The sequence below is a fragment of the Pholis gunnellus genome (assembly GCF_910591455.1).
Source record: "Pholis gunnellus genome assembly, chromosome: 15".
Classification (NCBI taxonomy): Eukaryota; Metazoa; Chordata; class Actinopteri; order Perciformes; family Pholidae; genus Pholis; species Pholis gunnellus.
The window spans coordinates 19,471,030-19,493,996 of record NC_136542.1 but is presented as its reverse complement, the minus strand read 5'-3'; the positions used below and the strand labels follow the sequence as shown (position 1 = coordinate 19,493,996).

At 41.4% G+C, this 22,967-nt stretch overlaps 1 protein-coding gene across 1 annotated transcript in view; it reads left to right on the top strand.

The window, feature by feature from the left end:
* Positions 1 to 4,938: 4,938 nt before the first annotated feature.
* The window catches only part of nrxn3a (neurexin 3a), a gene marked incomplete at both ends in the record, with an annotated part of 134,836 nt that continues 116,807 nt past the window's right edge, over positions 4,939 to 22,967 (top strand). The window contains 4 exons of the mRNA XM_079174961.1: positions 4,939 to 5,623; positions 15,205 to 15,225; positions 16,019 to 16,045; positions 17,187 to 17,198. Coding sequence (XP_079031087.1) covers positions 4,939 to 5,623; positions 15,205 to 15,225; positions 16,019 to 16,045; positions 17,187 to 17,198 — 745 coding nt within the window. The remainder of the gene's footprint in view (positions 5,624 to 15,204; positions 15,226 to 16,018; positions 16,046 to 17,186; positions 17,199 to 22,967) is intronic.

Below are 22,967 nucleotides of genomic sequence, written 5' to 3'. Positions count from 1 at the left end.
AGCTGGTTGAGAGCTGTGTCCGTATTATCGGCATAAAGTTGAACACGTTTCCAGTGCGTGTTGGCCTCCGCCAGGGTTGTCCCTTGTCGCCAATCCAGTTTGTGATTTTCATCGACAGGATTTCAAGGCGCAGCCGGGGGGGAGGAGAGTGTCCGGTTTGGGGACCTCAGAATTGCGTCTCTGCTCTTTGCAGATTATGTGGTTCTGTTGGCTCCTTCAGATTGTAACCTTCAGACCGCACTGGGGCTGTTTGCAGCCGAGTGTGAAGCGGTCGGGATGAGAGTCAGTACTTCCAAATCTGAGGCCATGGTTCTCTGCCGGAAAATGGTGGATTGCACCCTCCGGGTTGGGAATGAGTCACTTAATAGCTATTAATATTAGAAAAGAATACAACTTTATTGTCCACCAGATTAACTGCTATCCACCATCAAAACACATCATCAACATATGCTGCTTATCACTTAAACCAGTTGGGGTGAGGTTGTGTATGACAGAGAAAGTCTCAAACCTTGAAATTGCCCATGTCCAGACACCATTAGATCTCCTGTTGTGCATTTACATTCTGACAACTAGTGCAGTGGCCCATTCAGAGCGTGTGGCCATCAGAGCGAGCCACTTGCTTGGCTCCTGGAAGTGCTGCTTGCAGTGTTGTTGAGAACCGCTTATCGCTTGTAAGCTCCAGGGAAGTGAAGAAGTTTGGTTGTAACGTTAGTTTAGCCAGAATCCAGCAGCAGAAGAAAACTGCATTCAATGAGCCACAACCTGTAAAGGCCTGCTGTGGACGACAGGCGTGGCTCTACAGAGCCCTGAAGCTCCGCCCCCGATGTTGCACTGAGCGTTGTTTCAATATTCAAAGTTTTTTTTATAAGCACAAAAAGTGTCCAAATTGCCCCATATTGGACATGGCACTTTCTTGGGTTCCCAGCAACCCACCCACCATGTAGATGGGTTGAGTGGTTCACAATATATGAAAGGGAGATACAGACAGACGGACAGACAGAGATTCCTTGTTTTATAGTTAGATAAAGTTAGTAAGGAACATTCCCTCTACATGGAGCCCTGCATTTGCAATACAGCAAATGGACATATCATTGTAGATAACCCACTATTCACCTTTTTAAAGTGGAGAAAACCAGCTGTGCTACTGATTAAACCTCAGCATCTGTCACCTCAGAGATGGAATAAGCGTATACAAAGCCTTTTTCTGTTGATGTTGCTGGAGAGTTCTAGAGTAACTGTAAAGCTGTGGCTCAAAACGTGATCTTGAAAGTAAAACTGTTACTACAGCTGTCTAAAATGTTGTGCTAGGTTAGAAAAGTTAAGTTATAATTAGTCAAACTAATCATTCACAAACATGTATGCTATTCACAGTGGCAATCGCTGAGCAGCAGTTGCTCCTGAGTACTGGGGGCCTTTTTCCATAAAGCCGGGATATTCACACTGAGCTGTGCTGTGAGCAGGTGTGGTTATAGTTTTGGACAAAACTCAGGAAGAGCTTACCATCCTCATTTAACAGCTAACTGAGGCCATACCTCCTATTTCACTATTTCAAACTGATCCACTGCCTCGGACGTTTCATGTTGCCGTTGGTTAGCAGTGTCAGTCCAGTAAAGTGATACTCTGGTAGTTCATTCTCTCCTGTTCTGTTTGGCAAACATATGTCCATATCCTGACTAAATGACACCCAGTGATATTGTTAAGCATCTCTGTGTCCTGCTGATGGAAGTCAGCATGTTTGCCCATAAAAAGTGCAAGCCAGCACTGTAAGCCTTTGTTAATGAGCCCCCATCTATCTTCATTGACGTCTCATTGTGTGTCCTCCATAACTACAACCTTTCCTTGATTATTTCATCCCTCTGAACTGAGTGGCCTGTGCTACTAAACTCTGGCTTTATTAAGTCATATCAATTGGAGGCTGTAAGGCGGAATTGGATCTGATCACCATTCGTCCATTGTTCATGCAATGCGAAAGGTTGACTAAAATGTTAGACTAAAGTAATGCCATATTCAAAGATCCAATCCACAGGATCCAGATTAGGACTAATCCAGACATGTTTGGATAAAGCTTGATCCATCTCTGATATTTGTTTGTTCTGCCGTCATGGCTGTTCAGCTCTCAAACTTAGTCACATTTACATATGTTACTGCAGAACAATTTGATGCTGTACTGTACACTGTGCAGTTGTATTCAAAAGGAATAATTGATGAATATCATGAGATGATTGTTTCTTCCTGACCGTAAGGAAGTCCATCCAAGCTTGTGCTACAGAGAGCAATGATGAGTACAAAATCCTCTTCAGTAATAAAGCATTATAAGGCTTTAGCTGCTGAAGGAATCAAGTGAAGACATTAAGGTTGACTGAACAATGGTGTTGGACACATCAACGAGGACTAGCAGAGCCAGGGATCAAACCGCCGATCCTCTGATTGAAGGATGACCCAGCTCTACCACTGAGCCACAGCCGTCAATAACGAGATTAGCACGAAATATCAGATTAGAATTGGTCGAATGGTTCGTTGTTTGGTCGAGGGGATTTAGTTACCATTTCTACTTTTTGGCGGTACCAGCTACTTAACAGACCAAAACACACACCGAATGCCTTGATTGCAACAAAAAAGGATGTGTTAGTTCAAAGAAGGACCGAAATTGAAATGAAACAGAAAGTGAGTTTTAAGAACAAAAGCTATTACAAAAGGCAAAACCAAAATAAACAACTAAGGGAACATGGGAGCTGGTGATCATGTATGCGTTTATCAAAAGTTCATGGAAGCTGTCGTTGGTGAATGTCAACCCAATGATTATTTTATGTCTCACATGCTGTTAGGTTTACGCTACCAAACACTTTGATTAAAGCTGCTCTAATTAATATTTTATATACACAATATGTCATATGACTTAATGATAAAAGGGGTCACTGCAGTGAAATACTCACCAAAGTAGGTTTCACATTGCATCAGTATTTCTCTGTTTCTCTTAGTATTTAACAGGATTCAGCAGAAAGCTTCCTCTCCCGGCTGCTGATCAGATAAAGGCGGTCTGCCTGGCTGACGGATAGTCATGCACTGCCATGAGAATAATGAGACTAATTTACCCAGCAGATGACCGATAACTCCAAACAACCTTTGTGGAGGAGGGAGAAATGCAGCAATATCACAGGCCCCTTTAATTAGGATTGGTGGCTGCTAACAGTACAGTACATGTCAGCTGTGAGCAGTCCACTAAAATACAGGTGCACTTTGTCCTCTTTTCAACAACTTCCTTCATGTAATTTGTGTTGATTGTATTGTATTGATCTGTGCTGCTGCTACCTATGAGGACATTGATGTCATGTAGTTTACATTCAACATTTCTGGACATTTTATTCTGTATGCTCTTCATCTAAACTATTTAAATAATTATTAGAAAGAAAAAATGCACTTTCTTAAATAAAAATGGAACTATTCGACATTTTGGAGAAGCATGGCTTTCAGAGGAAAGAGACATTCCTGTTGGGGAATTACATTTACATACAATGTTGAATCAGTCACACTTTGATGATCCAACAGTGTAAAAATACTCTTAAGGACACTGACCCGTCTGAAAGTTATTTGCCATACTAGTTCATGAAAGGTTTAGCTAACTTTGTTACATTTTCACTAGGTCCTAGCGTTATCTGTAGTCTACATTCTCTTAACTTCTTTTCATCGGCACATCGTTCCAGTCTGATCTCATCATAATCACTGTCATCCTCACTGGTGACCAGCTCTGGCACATGAGGCTCTGTTTTACATAAGAAGTATTCATAGGAAAGTCTTTCTTTCACAGGTTTGAACCTACCCGTTCCTTAATTCATGTAGAAATGGAACGCTCTGTGTCATTTTAATGTAGAGCGCCAGATTGGATTTACGAACGCACCCATGATTTGCAGAATTAGCTTTTTGACAAAGAAATATATCAAATGATTAAATAGTATATATCACTATGAATGAAACTGTCCAAGTCACCGACAGATCATAATGATGCAAGTACAACTGTGATTCAACATGATGATACATTAAACACATTGAGGGCATTTTATATGTTGTGACACTGTATAAATGGGAACCAGTACCACCATTGTATCTGTGTATAAACAGCATCATACATGTGTAGCTGTTAGGCCCCCGGGCAGCTTCTACCCAAACAGGTAACAAATCAGTTCAGTACTTGAGTAAACATGCTTAGTTACTTTCTACCACTGAGTACAAGATGTTAAACCACAGGTAACCATAGTAACAGTGCTGATGTTTCTGGCTTTTCTTTTCTCTCAGCCTACCTGCACTTATGTAACTTCATTAGATTGTACACATGCATGCCTTGTGCTGTCATGAGATTTAGATGCAAGAAAGCACCTCAGGATGTGTGCTGTAGTAACATCACGGATGATTGACCCATGGTAACCCTCTGCCTCTCTTTTTTGACAGTGATGGAAGTAAGAGAGACCAATGGATCCCTTGTCAGCTCCATCTCCCAACGGACAACATGAAGGAGGAGATTCATCTCACCCTGATAGCCAGAGAAGTCCATTCCATCAGACCTAGTACCACGAGTCTTGATAGCATCTGTTCTGAAGTGTAAAAGAAACTTATTAAAAGATCACCTCCCCCTGCCGGTGCTCTCTTTAACCCTACGGAGGAAAACAACAATTCCTCCAATACGACCACTGCCCTGCATCTACTGGACAATTTACTGATGTGAACATACTGACCCTAAGACTGTTAACCACAACGACTGTTCTCCCATTACTGCCCTTTTCCCTTTGAAAACATATTTTTATAAGAAATATTTATTAGAATATATCTCTACACATATTGTTGATAACACTTTGGATCCCTTAAATTCAGTCTGACTATCCTAAGATTTCCTTCAGATTGACTTTCCCTCAGACCCCTTGTTGGAATAAAACATTCTTTGCCGCTATGGGTCCTGTAGGTTTTTCCATCACTCTGCAAGTGTTCCTCAGCACATGTCTGGGACTGGAATTTTTAGGCACACCAGGTCAGTGGGCCCGCTACCTCCGCTGGGATGCCAGCACCCGCGGTGACCTCAGCTTCCAGTTCAAGACGGAAGCCTCGGAGGCACTTCTGCTGTACTTTGACGATGGTGGCTACTGTGACTTTCTGCAGCTGTCGGTGGTGGAGGGCCGACTGCAGCTTAGTTTCAGCATCGACTGCGCTGAGACCACAGTCGTGTCTGACAGGCGGGTGGATGACGGCAGCTGGCACTCTGCCAGTCTGAGCAGGTATAACCTGCGCTCAGTGCTGGTACTGGATGGCCAGGCCAAAGCAGATGAGGTGCGGCCGCAGCGTCAGTTCATGAAAATCGTCAGCGATCTGTTCCTGGGCGGAGTGCCTCAGGATATCCGCAATGGTGCGCTCACACTGCCTACGGTGCGAAACATGCAGCCCTTCAGGGGCTCAATTACAGACCTCAAATATGGCATCTCACAGCCCCTGTTCCTGGGAAGCCTTAATGTGCCCCTGGAGTCAGAAGGGTGGTGCACGGTGAACCCATGTGAGAATGGAGGTACCTGCTCCGTGGTGGATGGAGAGCCGGTCTGCGACTGCTCCAAAACCGAATTCAAGGGCCGCTTCTGCAGTGAAGGTAACACATGACACATGACGCTCTCATTCACCTTGATAGACTTTGGCAGGACTCCAACTGTGAAACAGATTCTCTCACTTCAACTTAATTAAAATTAAGCTAATTTATTTTTTCGTATTCTAACAATTTTACATTTTCATTTATTGCAAATCCAACTGAAGGCATTATGCTAAATATGCCTCACAAACCACTGCTTGGTTTGAGTCGCTGAACAAATTAGAAATGTGGCCAATAATTTAGAGGTCTGGGACCAGAAGCAGTTACAGCTGGTGAAGTGTTAGGTGAAAATCATCGACACAATCTGTCAAATAGAAGAGCTTCATTGAGTGTTCTTTCACATTTGGAGGGCTGCACCTGTCCGGCTCTGAAGTAGCACATTTGGTTTTGTTGTTAGTTGTTGTTTGTTGTTTTTCCCAGGACGGTTACAGGACGGTTAATGACCAACATCATGACCTTGAATGTTTCCATGTTTTTCACTTTACTTGTTTTTTGTATCTCTCTAGTCTAAGGATTGTCTCTGCTATTACACCAGACATCATGGGCTCTGAGGCAGTCTGTCTGTGTGGGCTTGCTGAACTCAACCAATGATTACTATTATCCTATATACTATGTGTGTGTGTGTGTGTGTGTGACTGAGCTTTGAAATCAGAAAGCTAATCCAAGCACGGTTAGCCAGTGAGGCACAGGTTAATGGTGTCGGTCCTGCAGGCAGTGATAAGGACGCCTATAGAGAGAATGGGGCCTCCTGAGCCCCCTTTCTTCACCCAATCACAAGATGTCAGGTGTTTTATATCACATTCTTTTGTGCTGAGAATTTTACCAGAGCTGTGTTTCAATCGCTCCACAGCTGGCTGTACCAAGACCAAAATGGATTTCTATTAAAAAAAGAGCCCTTTACTCATTCCCCCTTCCCCCCAGTATTTCCTCCCTGCAGGCCAAATAAAAGGCACTTTCACTTGCTTTATGTAGAAACTGGATTTCCTGTGATTTGATAAATCCTGAGCACATAACATTCTGTGATAATGCCTGTTTTGTTGTGGTAATTGGTGAACATGCAGTCAGCACATGAAATGGATCCCGGAAGCTCTGCTCTTTTTCTGGGCTGTGAAAAAACTCTTATCATGTACTTAATTATTCACAATCAATACTCATTCTCCGGCTGCTCCCAGCAGCTGAGGAGTACACAATAATCTGACTCCACATCAATACCACTTTGATGAGAAAGTCTTTTCCATTAAATTAATTCACATCAGAGGTAATTTGTTGTAATATATTTGTTTAGCTATTTTTTCCCCCATCTCTGAATTCGAGCGCTCTTCCTAACCTCTCACAAATATGGAATTTACATCTCATTTGGGCTGACGCCAAATCCCCTGCATACAGACAAAAGGCCAGGGAATCTGGAATTTAAAGATTAGGGTTTTTTTTAATCTATCTCTCCCGGAGTTTGAAATAAAGGCAAGGAAGGAGGGTGTTTGTGTGTGTGTGTTTGTGTGTGTGTGTGTGTGTGTGTGTATGTGGGGGGGCTGAGCTGCTTTGACTTGGATGCATTTAGGTGAAAGGTGTGGGCTCCGAAGGTAGAAATGTTTTTCTCTTGTTATTGTCTAGAAGCAGAAGACTTGCGTGTTAAGTATTCAAGACAATCTGCTTTGTCACAACATCAGACAGGGGGAGGACTCGTTGTAGCTGGAGGTGAAACACTTCCTCCATGCGGCCCTCTCTGCTGAGTACCAGTCAGATATATGAGAGAGTGCGCTCTGGTCTTGTTAGTACAGGTCTGGGATCTGATTATGTTTGCCCCATCATCCAGGCCGCTCAGATCCACTAATCTGCTGAATAGTTTAGCATCTCTCTCATCTCTCTCATCACTATTAATACTTCAGACCCATTATTTACAGACCTTGGTCTGTGAGTCTCGATTAGTTTGGCGTGTTCCACTGAATGATGGGTCCTATGTTTAGGCCTCCGGAGGCTTTCCGTCTGTCCCATTCTCCTGAACATGATATCTCGAGAAGGAATTTCTTCAAATTGGGCACAAACGTCCTCTTGGACTCAATGATGAACTGATTATATTTTAGTTGTCAAAAGTCCCTGTGATATTTTGGTCATAATAACATATGCTGATTATGACCATTTCACACAAATGTCTAATGGATAAAATTATGAAGTGATGACATTTTGAAGTTGGTTATTCTTCTTTTCCTGTTCATGTACAACTTCACAAGTCTCATTTAACTTGGTATACATTTGTTTCAATCTTTCTGTGTTCTTTAGTTTGACATCTGAGAACCAAAACAAGGCGAAGGGCTCTAGTTTCACAGCAGTGTGTGTTCTCATGGTGCACACACTGACACGTCCTATATTACACTTGCTGTGCACTCTATAACAGAAAAGACATATGCCTCTGTATGATAAATTAAGACACAAGGTGTGACAATGCAGCAAGGGAATATAGAGTGGAATGAAGTCATTTAAAAAATTCATATTATAATATTCAATGTTATTTAACATTTAATTTTCCATCTGCACCATCTGAAAATAGCCGCCATGTCGGCCAGTTTGGTCGTATCAGCAGCATCTGCACTCAACAAACTGACTAGCAGAAACAAGCAGACGAATTAGAACACAGATTCCAGGAAAGAGTGTAGAATGAACAGGTTCAGCACTGTTTCAGAGGAAGAGTGCCCTATCAAAAAGGAAAAACCTCCACTGAAATGATGGTGCTATGTAAAATAATCAGCTAAAGAGTTTGAAGAAATCATAGAGAAACATTGGCTCATTTTGAGCTCTGATCCACTAGTTCAAATTAATTTAAACTTCTTCCCAAAGTATTGTACAAACGTCTCCCCAAAACTAAAATCTGAACTCTTCACTGCTTAAAAACACTACTTTCCTTGATCCTCACATACACCCACCGATAAGGAAAAACACTGAAACTAAGAGGCGCTATATCTCGTTCCTCAAGAAATGTAATCTGTTTTATCAAATGCCCAAGTGGCTTAGCATAGGAAAAACACAAAGGGCTCTAAAAACCAGGATCGCAGAGTACAGGAGCTACATCCAGACCCAGGATCCACGTAACCCGGTGGCGGTGCAGTTCAGATAACCAGACCGTGGCCTCTCTCAGATACATTGGCATTGAACACGTTGATGCCCGATCGGTGGTATGATCCCCGGCTGCAGGTCGAAGTGTCCTTTGACAAGACATCAAACCCCAAATTGCTCCCATTTATTGCATCATTCAAGTAATGAATGTGATTGTGAAGCATCCAATTACCTTCATGGAATATATTTGGCATAATCCATACTGTATTTAATATTTAGTAATCTTTTATTATATTTAAATGTGATGTTAACTGTGATGAGATCAGTAGCTGAGATGACTGGCAGAGGAACAACCCACAAAGACCGCTGTTTTTAATTAGCTCCATCTTTTCAGTCTCTCTCCAGCCGGCCACATCTTCCTGCCAACACACAGCGCTGTGGCACCAAGGGCCGAAAAAGTCTAAAATGAGGATAGCAGGTTCTTATAACCCGTGTTACAAGTGTTCTGACAGAGCCGATGGCATACTGATGATCTTGCTTTGCTTGGTCCTACTAATAGTGGGGCTAAACATGTCTGTCCATTTATCGTTTCCTTATTAGATCGACTTTTGCTTCACTGGATATTTTTACTCGAGAAAGTAAAGATAATGGAAAAACTTTGTCCTTTACAAGTTTACAGGTCTAACATTTTATGGCACTATTTTGGACTCTGGTAGTTGAGAAGTGTTTGAATGTGGTGTTCTCAGTCATCCCTTGAACTGGTCTGCCAGCTCTTACATCTGTAGGCATCCTCCCTCTCCCGACTCCCTTATCCTCTCACAGTTCTCTCCAACACACACACACACACACACACCACCTCACCGCACCGCCCTCCAGCCGCTCAGCGCTGTGATGCGTGACTCGCTGAGCCATCGATGCGAGGGCACTGGTGACCCTTGTAGGCTGATAGGCCAACTTTCCCAACCTTGATTTACGGCCTCCACATTGGGACCTGTTCCCAGTGGTGATTTATGTCTGGCTCTGCCTCTCTCGCCTGTCCGCCTGGCTGCCTCCTGCCAGGCGGACAGGTGAGTGGAAGCAGGGAACGCTGATTGTTACCAGGCTTAATAATGAGGCTTTTTGAATACGTCAGGGAGAGAATATGTCAGCCCATGATTACTGATCATCAAATGTCTGACACATAATGCACTTCATTTGAATTGTTTACACAAACATGAAATGTATCTCAAGACTGAATGATGTGGAGGAAGTAACACAGCTGTAAAGAACCATATCAGTCTGTCTGTAAAGATGGGATGACCAGCACTGTGTCATCAGTTACTCTCCATTTGTTTGAATGTATGCACTATATGATGTATTCTCAAATCAAAGAAAAATAAAGGCCATATTCTCATATGGAATCAACAGTCACTCGTTCAACTTGTGTTGTTCCTGACATAAAGACCCGACCAAAAGTCCTTCAAATTAAACGACAAAAGACCTGGTTGGTCCATGTAATCTACAACGACACATAGGGTGCTTTGCCCTCTGCTAATTCAGCTTCCTCCAGTCCTTTGTCCTCCAGCCACTGACCCAGATATTGATCGAGGACCAGCGTCATTGAGGATGTTACAATACCTTGAATGTGTCTTTGAGGAGATGAGGAGAGGGAACGTTCCCTGAGGAGGTCAGAGAGGGGAACTGAAGGTGTATCCTGTATATATGAACCACACAGCAGCAGTCCTTTGAACTGAGTGGTCATCTTATCTGATGGGGCAGTGACAACCCGTTCTCACTCCCAACTCATCAGATACCACCACTCGTTCAGTGGTCCTAAACTTCAAACTAAGAAGCTCTAGTTTCCCCTTTAGTGTCAATTTTGGACGTGTGAAGGACGGTGTGTCAGTTTCTTAAGCAAAAACACAACTTGGTAAGGTTTAGACAACAAAAATCAAAAAGATCATGGCTTTGGTAAACGTTCTAAAGGCCTTTACACACGTGCTAAATGTGCCTTGATCTTTTTATTGTGGAAGGTGAGAACAGAAGGAGTGGATCTGGTCTGAGCGTCTTTGTCAGGGTTCGAACTACGGAGCCTCCATTTTTGTCGTTTCTAAAATATAGACACAACTCTATTGGTTGATGCCTCAGAAAAATAAAAAAGTGTCACTTTTCAGCCAAGTAATGTTTGCGTTCTCTGAGAAAGTATTCCTGACAAAAAACACAATATAGAGAGGTGTAAATTAAATGCCGAAACTAGGAAACACAGCGGCGCTCAGTCTGAGGTTCCCTCTCTATCGGATCTCAGCCCTGTGTGTCACCCGGCCGACGGTCCACCAGCTGTATGCGTGTTGTCACCCCAACACGGGCAGATGGCTTCAGCAGCCCTCCCTGTCTGTTTCTCCAGCCACCCGTATGTTCATATCAACATGAAACATGGCTGCTGGTGAGGAGATGATGGCTGTTACAATATTGATGATGAAAACAGTAATAATCAAGCCCTCTAAAATGTTAGGACTTAATCATTTATCCCGTGGGAGTGTTGTGTGTGTGTACATACCTTCCATTTTAATAACATGAAGGAAACATCAGTTAAGCCAGCACTGATGAGAGAAAGCAGCATTTGAAATACCTCATTAATCACTGTGCTTTCCTACTTTATCCAACACATCATGAATCATCCCTTTAAGTAATCCACTTTGAGCTCTAAACCCCCGCTATCCTCGCGTCACCTTTTGGCTATTGAATTAAAGAGAGAGTCATGCTCTTACCTAGATTATCTCTCGACTGATGAATAAATACGTTTTTCAAAGCACCGCTGAGTCATCCCCAAAGAATGGTGATCAGTTTTGATTTTATTTTTGGGAGAAATGTCTGAGGAGAGCTGGAGGATATAGAGTTATACATTCATAGCCGAGAGGACATATTTCAGAGCTCCCTTACAGTAATTGTATTGAGTTCAATGCTGGCTAGCTTGCCACTGGGAGTTGTACCTGTGAGTGTTGACTAGTACCACATTAAATATGTATGTGTTTTCAGGCATCTCTCTCTCTCTGTCCACACACACACACACACACACACACCAAAGCCTGGTGGTGACAGAAACAGAGGCACAATACAGGGGAAGTAAATTGTCAAAGGAAGTAGGTCAAGATAGAAAAGAAAATAATGATAGAGCAGGAGGGTCGGGACAGAGAGATTGAGCTTCTAATGATGGATTACGCAGAAAATCAAACTGGAATGGGGGAGGGAACTGAAAGATGAAATTGTTAATCTACTCTCTCCCCAGCTTGTCGTTCCTCCATAAAGGACACTAATGCTGCATTTCCACTGCATGCTACCCCGGGCTCTGCTCAACTTGGCTCGCTCTTTTTTGGTTTTGATACATTGGAAGTGTTGTTGTTACTTGGTACTGTTGTAGAATATTTCAATGTTAATCGGGAGAAAAGAGTGTTATTCGAAATCGTTCAAAGTTGTCTTTGTTCCATTTAATTCTCTTGCCAGAGGAAAAATACTCAACATAGCTCTTCAGGCAGAGTCCGTGTTGGAAGCATTCTTCAACATGAGTTCAAATCTTCACACTCTTTCCCACCTTGAGATAAATCAAAGATGTCTTACACTGGCTTTTCCTTCTTCCATGATCTCATGCCAGATACATTCACGAGAACCTAAACATTTCCATATTAGGAAGAAACCACAGTGTGAATCCTTTCTCACCTTGCTGGGTAAACATTTCATGATACTGAGATGTATTTTCCCATTACAGTACTTTTTCTGGTAACCTCGGTCGAGGTTCCAGATGAGCTGAGCCGATACTAAAACACTGCAGACCACTGATCAGAGAGAATCACCACTTCATTACGTCACATCACAGTTGGGAGTTTTTATACACTTTCCCCAGATTAAACAAAATAAAACACTGCTGTTTTATCAGTGTTATATTTTACCTTAGTTTGTCTTGGTTTCTGTTGTGGCTTGGCTTTTGCTTTACATTATTATTCCTCTGTTTGAGTGCCGATGAAAGGATTCAGTAAGTGTGGCATTGAAAATGATGTCACGGCAGTTTAATGCGGCATTGCTATGGCAATCAACTGAGACTTCTGCCTCCACCGAAGGGCAGGCAGGGTAATATCTGCAGTTGAAAACAAGATCGAGAAAAGCACGGGGAGCAAAAGTGAGTTGAGTGGAATGTAGCCGAGCCATGCAGTGGAAATGAGTGCCTACATACAACCTATATTTACATTTTCAGTCTATCAGGAGCACAAACCATGTCGTGGCATTGTAGTCCGAGGCCCACGGTGGATTGCCGGATGTGAAAAACATCTGACCTGACACTGACTGCTTTAAGTATTCAATCTCCTACCACCAGTCAGTGGGGTTTATTTAGACCATGACCACAATCTTTCCCTAATCCTAAACATGCACTTTTATTTGCTAAACTGAGACAAACATCCACCATTGTGACTCAGCAGTTCAGTGTCCTAAGAAGTACATCCATATTGGACAATTCTGCATAAGCGTAACAGGTTCTGTTTTTTGCATTTTTTCGCATCTGTCAAAAGCCAAAACAGGGTTGTTGACCAGTCACACCATCATCCAAAATGTGCTGCATAATGGTGGCAGACTTGAGTGTCAATCAGGAATCTGTAAAAGACAGCACGTTCACAAAAGTTCTTTAATTAAAGCTGGACTCACACATTTAAAAATATCAAGCTAGAAATGCAGCAACTGTATGCGGGACATAGTATCGTATGTTTGAGGTGATTTATTCAACACAGGCCACATACTTTCTGACACATGCAGGTGTTTGTACATAGATGCATGTACTTACATGCGTGTGTAATGAAAACATACTGTAAAAAATGTATATGTAATATAGTAATCTCCATACAAACTATTTACAAATCTAATGTTTTTGCAGTGCCTTAAAAACAGGATGGTTTCCAGATAGAAGTCTGACAGACCGATTTTTATTCAACCTGCTGATTGATAATATTTAGGGATGCACAATAAGGATTCTTTCAGCCGATGTGATAACCGATAATTACCTGCTTCTCATGGCCAATACTATTTAATATATGATATAACCTGTAGCTGAGGGTAAGAAAGGCTCAGATGTAGTGAGCAAACATGGATGATTAACTATTCCACAGCTCTGAATGAATCAAATCTAACTGACATCATTATGACAACTAAAATAAAGAAAAGTCACAAAGATAGCAATACAAGCCACATGTAATGTCCCTCTGTCAAGAGTGATCCTAACACACACACACACACACACACACACACACACACACACACACAACGCTCCTTTGCTAGTTGGAGCACAGCTGAAAGTCCTCCGTTTGAACTGAATTAGTATCTAATACATATCTGATTGACTTCTTCTTCTTCTGATTGGCCCAATTAGTCCCCGCGAAGAACATTCACTGCATGTCTGTTCAATTACCTTTAACTTCATTTTCCAGCTACTTCATGTCTGTGAGTGGCCGAACTATAGGGCTCCATGTATTTCAATAATCAAAGAAGAGCAATGGTTTTGACCTGGTTTAGGTGTTGGGCCTTTAGAAAGGGAAACATCAACTCCCTGCTCTGTCCAGTATTTGGCGAGTTATCTTCACAGATTCCATGACACGCTTGACAAACAGAATCTGTCGGCAATATTCACGTCTCTCTGAAGATGATTCAACTGTGCCAACTCCCTGATTTCATTTTGTATTTGTTTTTATTTGTATACAATAAAACCCTTACTGCTATCAAAAGGACAGATATGTTTATTCTTCATTACAATTATTGTTAATTATTTACACCAGTTATAACTTGGCAGTATTGGTAGTGGAAGCAGCTGTGTACTGTATGGCTCTGCTTAGCAATGGACACTATTCAGAGAGCCCCACACTTCTTACCTGGTGCTCCCTTCAGATCAAAGTTTCCAGTTGACTAGCACTTTATGATAAAAGACTTTCACTGAGGATATTTATTGTTTCCAGGGGAGTCCTGGATTCTTATGTTTGTGGCCGCTTGGCTATATCAACCCTGACACGTTTACACTGCAGTGGCTCTAAGAATAGCACAATCATCAGTATGCTGTTTAATCTGTCTGAACACTTTACTGGAACGTGGGACTGGAGCTTCACTTAAAGGATGACCTTATTCTGGGTTTCTGTCCGTTCCCTTTCTGTTTGTCTTTATACTTTAAAAACATCACCTGAGGATGCTGATCAAATAGGGTGATATGTCTGCACTGAAGGATAACGGAGATACCAAACGTCTGTGTGTCATCAGTGGGTTCGCGGAGGAAAAGATGCCTTCTGCCTCCCGCTGGATATTTTATCTAATGAGACTGAATGCTTCCAGACCAAATGTTGCTGCTTTAACACCTTATTGCTAAATCTTTCTGCATTGCAAATGACATGCACATGGCTGTGCCCTCTGCCGGCCCTTTGTATGGACTATGAAGTGTTATCATATTTTGCATGATATATAGCATGCAAGTAATACGAGTGTTTCTAATACTGGCTTTGTTTGCTTGTTTTCTCTCTCCCCTTGTATTCCAGAGGTCAACAACAATATGCCAGGTGAGTTTGAATGAAAACACTAAATTAATTAAGTATATGACAGCCATAGCCATCAAGAGTATAGCTGCAGATATCCAGACAGGCCAATACTAACATTGTATCGGCTTGGTGAGTCTGCAATATGAGGCCAGCGTAATGTTAGTCTGCCTCCACAGCGCTCACAGCGTGGCCGGAGGCGTTAGGTTCTCTGCTTGTCCGTCCGCTCTATTGTTGTGAACACAATATCTCAGGAATAACACCGTGAGAGAACTTCATCAAAGGTCACTTTGACCTCTCAAAACATGTATTTGGCCATAACTCAATAATTCATATTGCTAATTATGATAATTTCACACAAATGTCTAATAGGATAAAATGATGAAGTGATGACATTTTGGACAGACACGGATGTGAAACTGCTCTGACCGTGAGGCGCTAATTCTTTTGCAATCATTTTCATTTTAATTTGTTTGCAAATTGAAAATGCACATAACAGGTAGCCTTAGTTTACGTCTTCTGTCCGTGTGACATCAGTTACTGCAGGTTTAAGTCCAGACAGCACTTCAGTGAATGTGAGCTCTGTTATTGAACCCAAGACAGAGAAGAGGTACAGTGTTTCTTCTGCAGGCTGTCACTTCTGCTAACATGATGGTATTTCTAATGAGGAAAGCCACTGAAACTTTGTGTGATCTGATGCCATGCTTTCTCTCCTGGGGAAAGCATGTATCATCACAATACTATAGAGTATTGAAACTACGTGTGCTCTGTGCTCAAGAGTTCTTTGTGCTTCTTCCTTCTCTTTTCTGTTCTCAAGGCCTCGCACATATGATGGCAGAACAAGGTATGCCTCTCCTTCCCCCTTCTCTCTCATGTCTGTGCTTTTGTGTGTGGGATTGTAGTGTGGAACGGCATGTTTTTGCGCTGTAGAAAATGAAAGTGCACGTTTTTAAATACAGTGTGATTTTTCCCTACAAAGCCAAAACGCACTACACAACCGCTAGGAAGTGTCTCAGGGTCACTGGCCTCCAGCTGAACAAGAGAGCTGCTTAAAGAAGATAACTACGACCAGCTTTTACTAGAACTAGTTTTCTTTTATGTAACTCAATTTAAATAAAATATATAAACTGGTAGTAACTAAATGCAGTTCTGATGGAGCAGGAGTCGTTTCTGCTGACAGAAAGGTTAAAAGGTAACTAGCCTAACCTGACTTAGCAGAGTAGTAGCACCTGCCATCTGAGCTGCTGACTTGTGGTGCACGTAACATCTGAGCCGTCTGGCACAAGAGAAGATCCAACCAACACAGACTACATCGGTTTGCAGTCCAGCAGCCGCGGGAGTTATGGAAAGTACCTACTGTATGTACCAAGTACTGTTCTAAAGTACAATTCTGAGGTAGTTGTACTTCTTCTGTATTTCCATTTCTACGCCACTACAGTTCAGAAAGAAATATTGTACTTACAAACAATCAAATATCTCAAAATATTCAATATGATGTTTATTTATCATAAACAAAGTTTATTTATCATAAAAAAACTATAAAAAGGCAAGAAAGCTGGAAAGACCTTCCATTTTCCTCTTTTAATCTCTGAAGATGATTCAAAGGCAGAATGCAGTATCTGCATTTGTCGGTATTATATGCTATGCTGATATGTTCAGCACCAATATGGTCCTAAAACGAAGGCTTTATTGACATCCTGTTAACCTGAGCAGCCTGAAACCTCCGGCGTGTGTGTAGTTCTCTGCCTTTGCAGGGTTGGTGTGACATTCACAGATCCTGGAATCCTGTTGTGGTTGCATGTTTCAAGTGTTTTTGTGATGTACAGCTGCTGTTGTACATTGATTTATCCTCATGACATGTATTCATATATACATTGATATGGTTGGTGTCTGTCTCACCTCTCCTCCTCTTCTTCCTCCCTGCCTGGGCTGTCTCGGCTGTGGATCCTCTCTTCTGTCTTCGCCTCCTCCTCCTGCTCCTCTAGCTAAAAGCAAAGGTACAGCTTTTTCGAAATCTCTCCTTTTCCGCCAATATGAAAAGCGACGCTCGCTCTGTGAGTGTTTGAGAGAAGTGCGGTGTAATGTGTTTGATGCTCTTAATGTGTTTACTAGTCTGTGTTCAGTGTCTCCTCTGTAATGGTTTCTCACTGAGGGTGCGTGGATCAAGCGAGTAATTAAGCCAGCCTGAATAGAAGGAGAATGAAAAGCGAGAGCGCGTCGCTTTGTGTTTTCTTACTGTGCGTGTGTGTGTTTAGTCATTTGTTAGAATGCTGTACAGTGTATCCAGGGACAACGTGAGACAGATTTATGAGCTACAGTCACTGTGGATCGCTTTCCACAGGAACAAGCCTCTCCACCCTCTTCCTCAGTAAACCAGCGACATTCTCTCTGCCGGCTGATGGAAGCTGTGACGGGCAGGCAATAAAAACAAAGTGCTGTCTTAAAGTCTATAATCTAAAGCCATGTTCACACCCCAACCTGCTTGTTGTGGCGTGACATAACTCGGTGCATTTATTTTTGAGTCATTTATGCTGCCAGTCAAACTAATGAACTGCCTGAGACGGTCTGGAGGGGAGCAGGGTGTTCTGGAGCTACAGGTCTGACTTCAGAAAGCTCGCTTATACCGAACAACACACCACTCAGATCTGAGGACTTGCATCTGGACAATTAGAGCGATGTTCACCCTACAGGCAACAACTGCTGTGCTGTGCGTAGATTTGGAGCACTGCACAGCCGATCAGACAGATTTAATGTTGTGACAACATAAAATCTGTTAGGTACAGGTGCACACACCAGAATAGAGTAGAGAAAAACTCTGTTCAAATGAATGAAAATGAACGAGCCTAAAAACAAGAACGTTAATAGTTCCAGGCTTCATGTCCGTCTGAAATGATTACCTATCTTCATCATTGCTTGCATTGTTTAATAGATGTTCACAATGTTCAACTTCGCACCTTTAAAACTCACAACCAGTTCAACTGACTGTAAACTCATGACAACAGACTACATGTGTGATATTCTACGTATTGAGATATTTGCCAGGAAAACCGTTAAAAATATTCCTTCAAATGTTGTTACTCGTAGCATTTTTAACTGGTAACCTTTTCTTTTGTATGTTTTGGTTTGGTGTTTGTTGGGTGTCTTTTTGAGGTCATTATAAGCTAGTTGGTAATCATAATTAAGTATTATTTATTGATTCATTAATTGAATAGAGAGGCAGCGACAGAGCTGAATGCATGCACTGAGTGAATGATTTCAGGTGAAGAAGTGGGAGGAGAGAGGTGCACATGAACAGAAACAGACAGTTTGATCTTGTCATGGATGTGCAACAGTTAAGACACAAGGATTATAGGATGTAATTCTTCTGTAGCCCCACATGCTTACTTATGTATTCCAGTGTAAAATATTTGGAATGTTTGCTGAGTACAGTTTTCATGCACTTCTATTTTTGTTGATGATTACAATTTAATGCTGCTTTATACATCTATTCTACTACACTTAGAGGCAAATGCTGTTTTTACTTTACCACACACTTACCACATGTTTTGACAGTATGGTTGCAACGGATGAAAAAACCTCACTGTTTGAATAGGATCATGGTTTTAAGTCAGGGGTCGGATCAGCAGAGGAAATGTAACTTTTAGAGAATTCCTCCCCCCCAACCTTTGGAAGGTAAACAGGTCATAATTCTCTCTAGTATGGATCTAATATTGCTGCGAAAACACCTTCTTCATTGACGCTTCTTACCAAAAACCACATTTTACAGGATTACATTTGAACACACCTTTGCCTAATACTAATCCTTAGTAATAGGATACATTGCATTGGTTTATATGTGCCTCCCCACAAGACGGATTGACTTATTTTCAAATGTTTGTTAACAGTATTGTTATGGGGTGCTATTTATACCCAAATAGTCTATATATATATATATATATATATATATATATATATATATATATATATATATATCATGATTTATTGGGAGAAACCAAGCAATTCAATCTAAAATAATACATTCAGCACTCCCCATTTAGCCAGAGTGGAATGATCTTTGTCCCATAACACCGTTTTTCTGCACTGCCACTGTTAGATTGACTGTTGAATCAGGATGTATCCATCGAATAGTCCGACTATTCGGGCTCACTCCTAGTTCTATGTCTTTTGGTGTTTGCCTTGAAAAGCTGTAGTTGTCCGCAGCCTGCTGCTGTCACCTGTAATGGCTTCCCCAATTCACAGAGCCAAGCTTGTATAAGCTCCTGGAGATTCCTCTCCCCATACACCTGTCTCTCTTCCTTGTTGCTGTGTCTAATCCCTGAGCGAGATGGTAGACATTATTAGGCATCAGGCTCCCTGTCGCCTCCTGTTAGGCAGACAAGAGGCTCCATTCTGGCTCTATTTGCATGGCGGCTCACTGGTGGCAGGGAGGAAGACAGAAAGAGACAGGAAACTGTGTCGCTGCCGTCGAGGAGTCCTATTTTACTGTCCTGGGCTCATAAAGAGTGCTTCTCTTCTCATTTTCATTCCTTTTGTTAGACTCGTTCTCTCTCTCTACTTGAATATTCTCTTGGTCTATCTCCCCTCGACCTCTGTTATCTTTGTCAACGCTTCGCCTTCCTGGCGGTCTCTGTTGTCTTCTTCATTCTCACTCTTCATCCACTCCCCAATTACCTTTCCATCTTTTTTGCCTTTATCTGACCTCTATCTCCTCTTTCAAAAACCACTACCACTTTCCAATCTTGTCATTCTTTACTACCTTCAGTCTTTGTTTATGCTCACTGTCTTATGCAGTTTTATCAACCTACCATTTTAGTTTGGATCCATCTATGATTCTTGACAGAGCAATAGCACCAACACGGAAGCCAACGTCATTGAACCTGGCTTAACTTAAGCTGCAGTGCAATGGCCATTCCTGGTAGAGGACATTGATTGTCTCTCTTATAGTTATAATCTTATCATTAAAGACATTCATGAACTTCCTTTGTTTTATTATCATCAATTTCAGAGGGGCAACAGAGTCTGATGTCATCCTCAGTGAGCCTGTAGCTCTATCAACAAGATGATCAACCTGGGACGGACTAAAGTGATCACAGGAGTCCTCTGTTCTATTGAGACATGGTATTATGGTATTGAGTTAAATACAGATGGAATCGCTTCTTTAAAGTTAGCTACAGCACTATCACATAGACATCTAGTGTAGAAACCTTTGCCTAATTTCTGTGTAAAGACGATTAAATGTTCTATTTGTAAGTCATAAGCCAGAACCAGGTCGAAAACAGTGAGTGGGTTTCTGTTCACTCTGACAGAAGCCAATCACATCTAATAAACAGGTAAAGCAGTACCAAGGCTATCATTATCGACATCCTCATGAATATTAAAGTCACCTACAATAAATATTTTTTCTGTTTTAAGGACTAGATTTGATAAGAACTCTGAAAATTCCGATAGGAATTCACAATATGGACCTGGGGCCCGTTACACTATAACAAACAGAATTGTCTGTATTGTTTTTCCAGGTTGGGTGTGAAAGACAAAGAACCTGGCTTTGGTGTTGATTTTTATTAGGTTATTTTGTATAACTCCTCTACAGTTTACTTTTGATTTAATACATTTAAGTGGCCGTATAATGGAATATAATATTAATTGAATTGTTTGAGCGGGGACAAATGAATGTGTGTGCTGATATAATAGCAGGTGTTTATACATGGCTGTGGAGAAAGAAGGCTCTTGATTATGTTGCCTAGGGTTAAGAATATGTAACAATGCTAGTCATCCAGTGAGCACATTTGATCACGAAAAAGGGCAGATCTTCCATTAAAATAAAAATCATCTTAATTTAGTTAGAAATCAGTGGTAGTGCCTCAAGAAGATTGAAACCTAAAGATCCTTTCTCAACAACAACATATGTGAAAGAAATATGATCAAAACTGTTAATACTGAAATACCTACCCTTATTTTGTGCTTCCAACTCAAATGCATTAAAATCAATTAAATATCCCCTTATCATCTATATTATGTCATTATTATTGCACTGTGTGTAGGTATGTATGTGTGTGTGTGGGGCAGGGGGGGGGGTTGATGGGCGTGACTGTAGAATTAATTATATACAACGGTTTTCATCCGACTTTTGTTGGTGTTTGATAATTTTAGTGTTATTTTACAATTTGGGCCATTATTCTTGAGTCTGAGATTGATGTGTACAGATTGTAAGGCCCTCTGAGGCAAATTTGTGATTTGTGATTTTGGGCTATACAAAATGAATTGAATTGAATATAATTTCCAACTGCATTTGAGATCTGCTAGTGCAGCGACGTGACGTACGTATACTAGTAGGACAAGTTATAGGAGTTTGATTTCTTTATTTAATTTGGTAACTCAGGGCTTGGAACCGATTTAATTAAAGGTATTTGATTGTAATTACGTAGCTGCATTCACATGTTTCAGCAGTCAAACTGGTGAGTCAAATATTATGCAAGAAAAACTACAAATCTACTTCCGTATATATTTGTCACAAAAATACATGTTTTCTTAGCTGTATTGGGATTATATGGGAAGGGGTGGGACTTATACCATTGTTCAATCTGCTTCATTTTTGAGTGTATGACAAGTGTATGACATAACATTTTAACCATGTAACTGGATAAATAATAACAAGATGTATCTAAATTGTGTCTAAAGAAACTTTAAAAAAAAGTACAACTGTTAAAAGACAAGTCAGAATTTCTTGGGCCATATTGCATTACTTCCTTCAAAATCTGGCAGTTGCATAATTATATTGGGAGGAGGCTCAGATGACCGTAAAATTGGTTTCAAAAGTAAGAAAACGACTGACAAAAATATAAAAAAGGTGTGTTTTTTGTAACTGTTCAGAGCGCATGATTCGTGCATTCATGTTGGGTTACATCCACCATAGACCATTAAATGTCTATGAAGCTCCACAGCCACAGTTTATAATATAATCACTGTTTTTTTTAATTCAGACTTCACACCAGAGCCACAAGTAGGACTAACCATGCCACATCATCTGCAACATGCTGTCTCCAGCACACACACATTCACAGAGTGTGTACTGTCCTGTGTCTCAGAAACAGGCCTCCAGTCAGGGAAATGGTCCACGTTAGTAGTTTTGTAGTCTCTGCCCCCACTAACTAATATGTGTGTACACTGCTGACTCATGAGTGTATGTGTACAGTGGTTGACTATAGTGTAGTTGTGTATCCTTTATGGATGGATATCATATTCTTATAGGCGTAAGTGGATGTTTGCATGGATGAATCAATGTTCAGAGATGCAAGGGGATATATGCTATTTGTGCTGTGCATACGTAATTCACTGTAGTCAGTATACTACTGTATCTAAATATGACAGAGAGGATGGAGAAAATACAATACGCTAACACCTTGTGATGTGATTCAAACCAAAGCCGCTTTTGGCGAGCTGCTCACACCCGAGCTGTTCATGCGGTCCCATACTGTGCTGTGCCCTGTGCTGACAGAGATCATATGCCAACAAACAGCAGTGGCAACGAAAACAACAGACCCAGACAAAACCGAGAGAGCACAGCCCTGAACCACTCTCTCAATGTGTTCCCCATGTCCTTCCCTGTCTCCCTCTTTTTTTCACTCATTTTCTATTTTTCTAAGCTACACAATTTAACAATTTGACTGTTATTGCTTCTGAAGGCGGATACTCCAAGTTGCCATTGAAAGCTTTTTTGGGGTGATTTAAAATGACAATTTTTATACAAATATTACATTATGGTGATT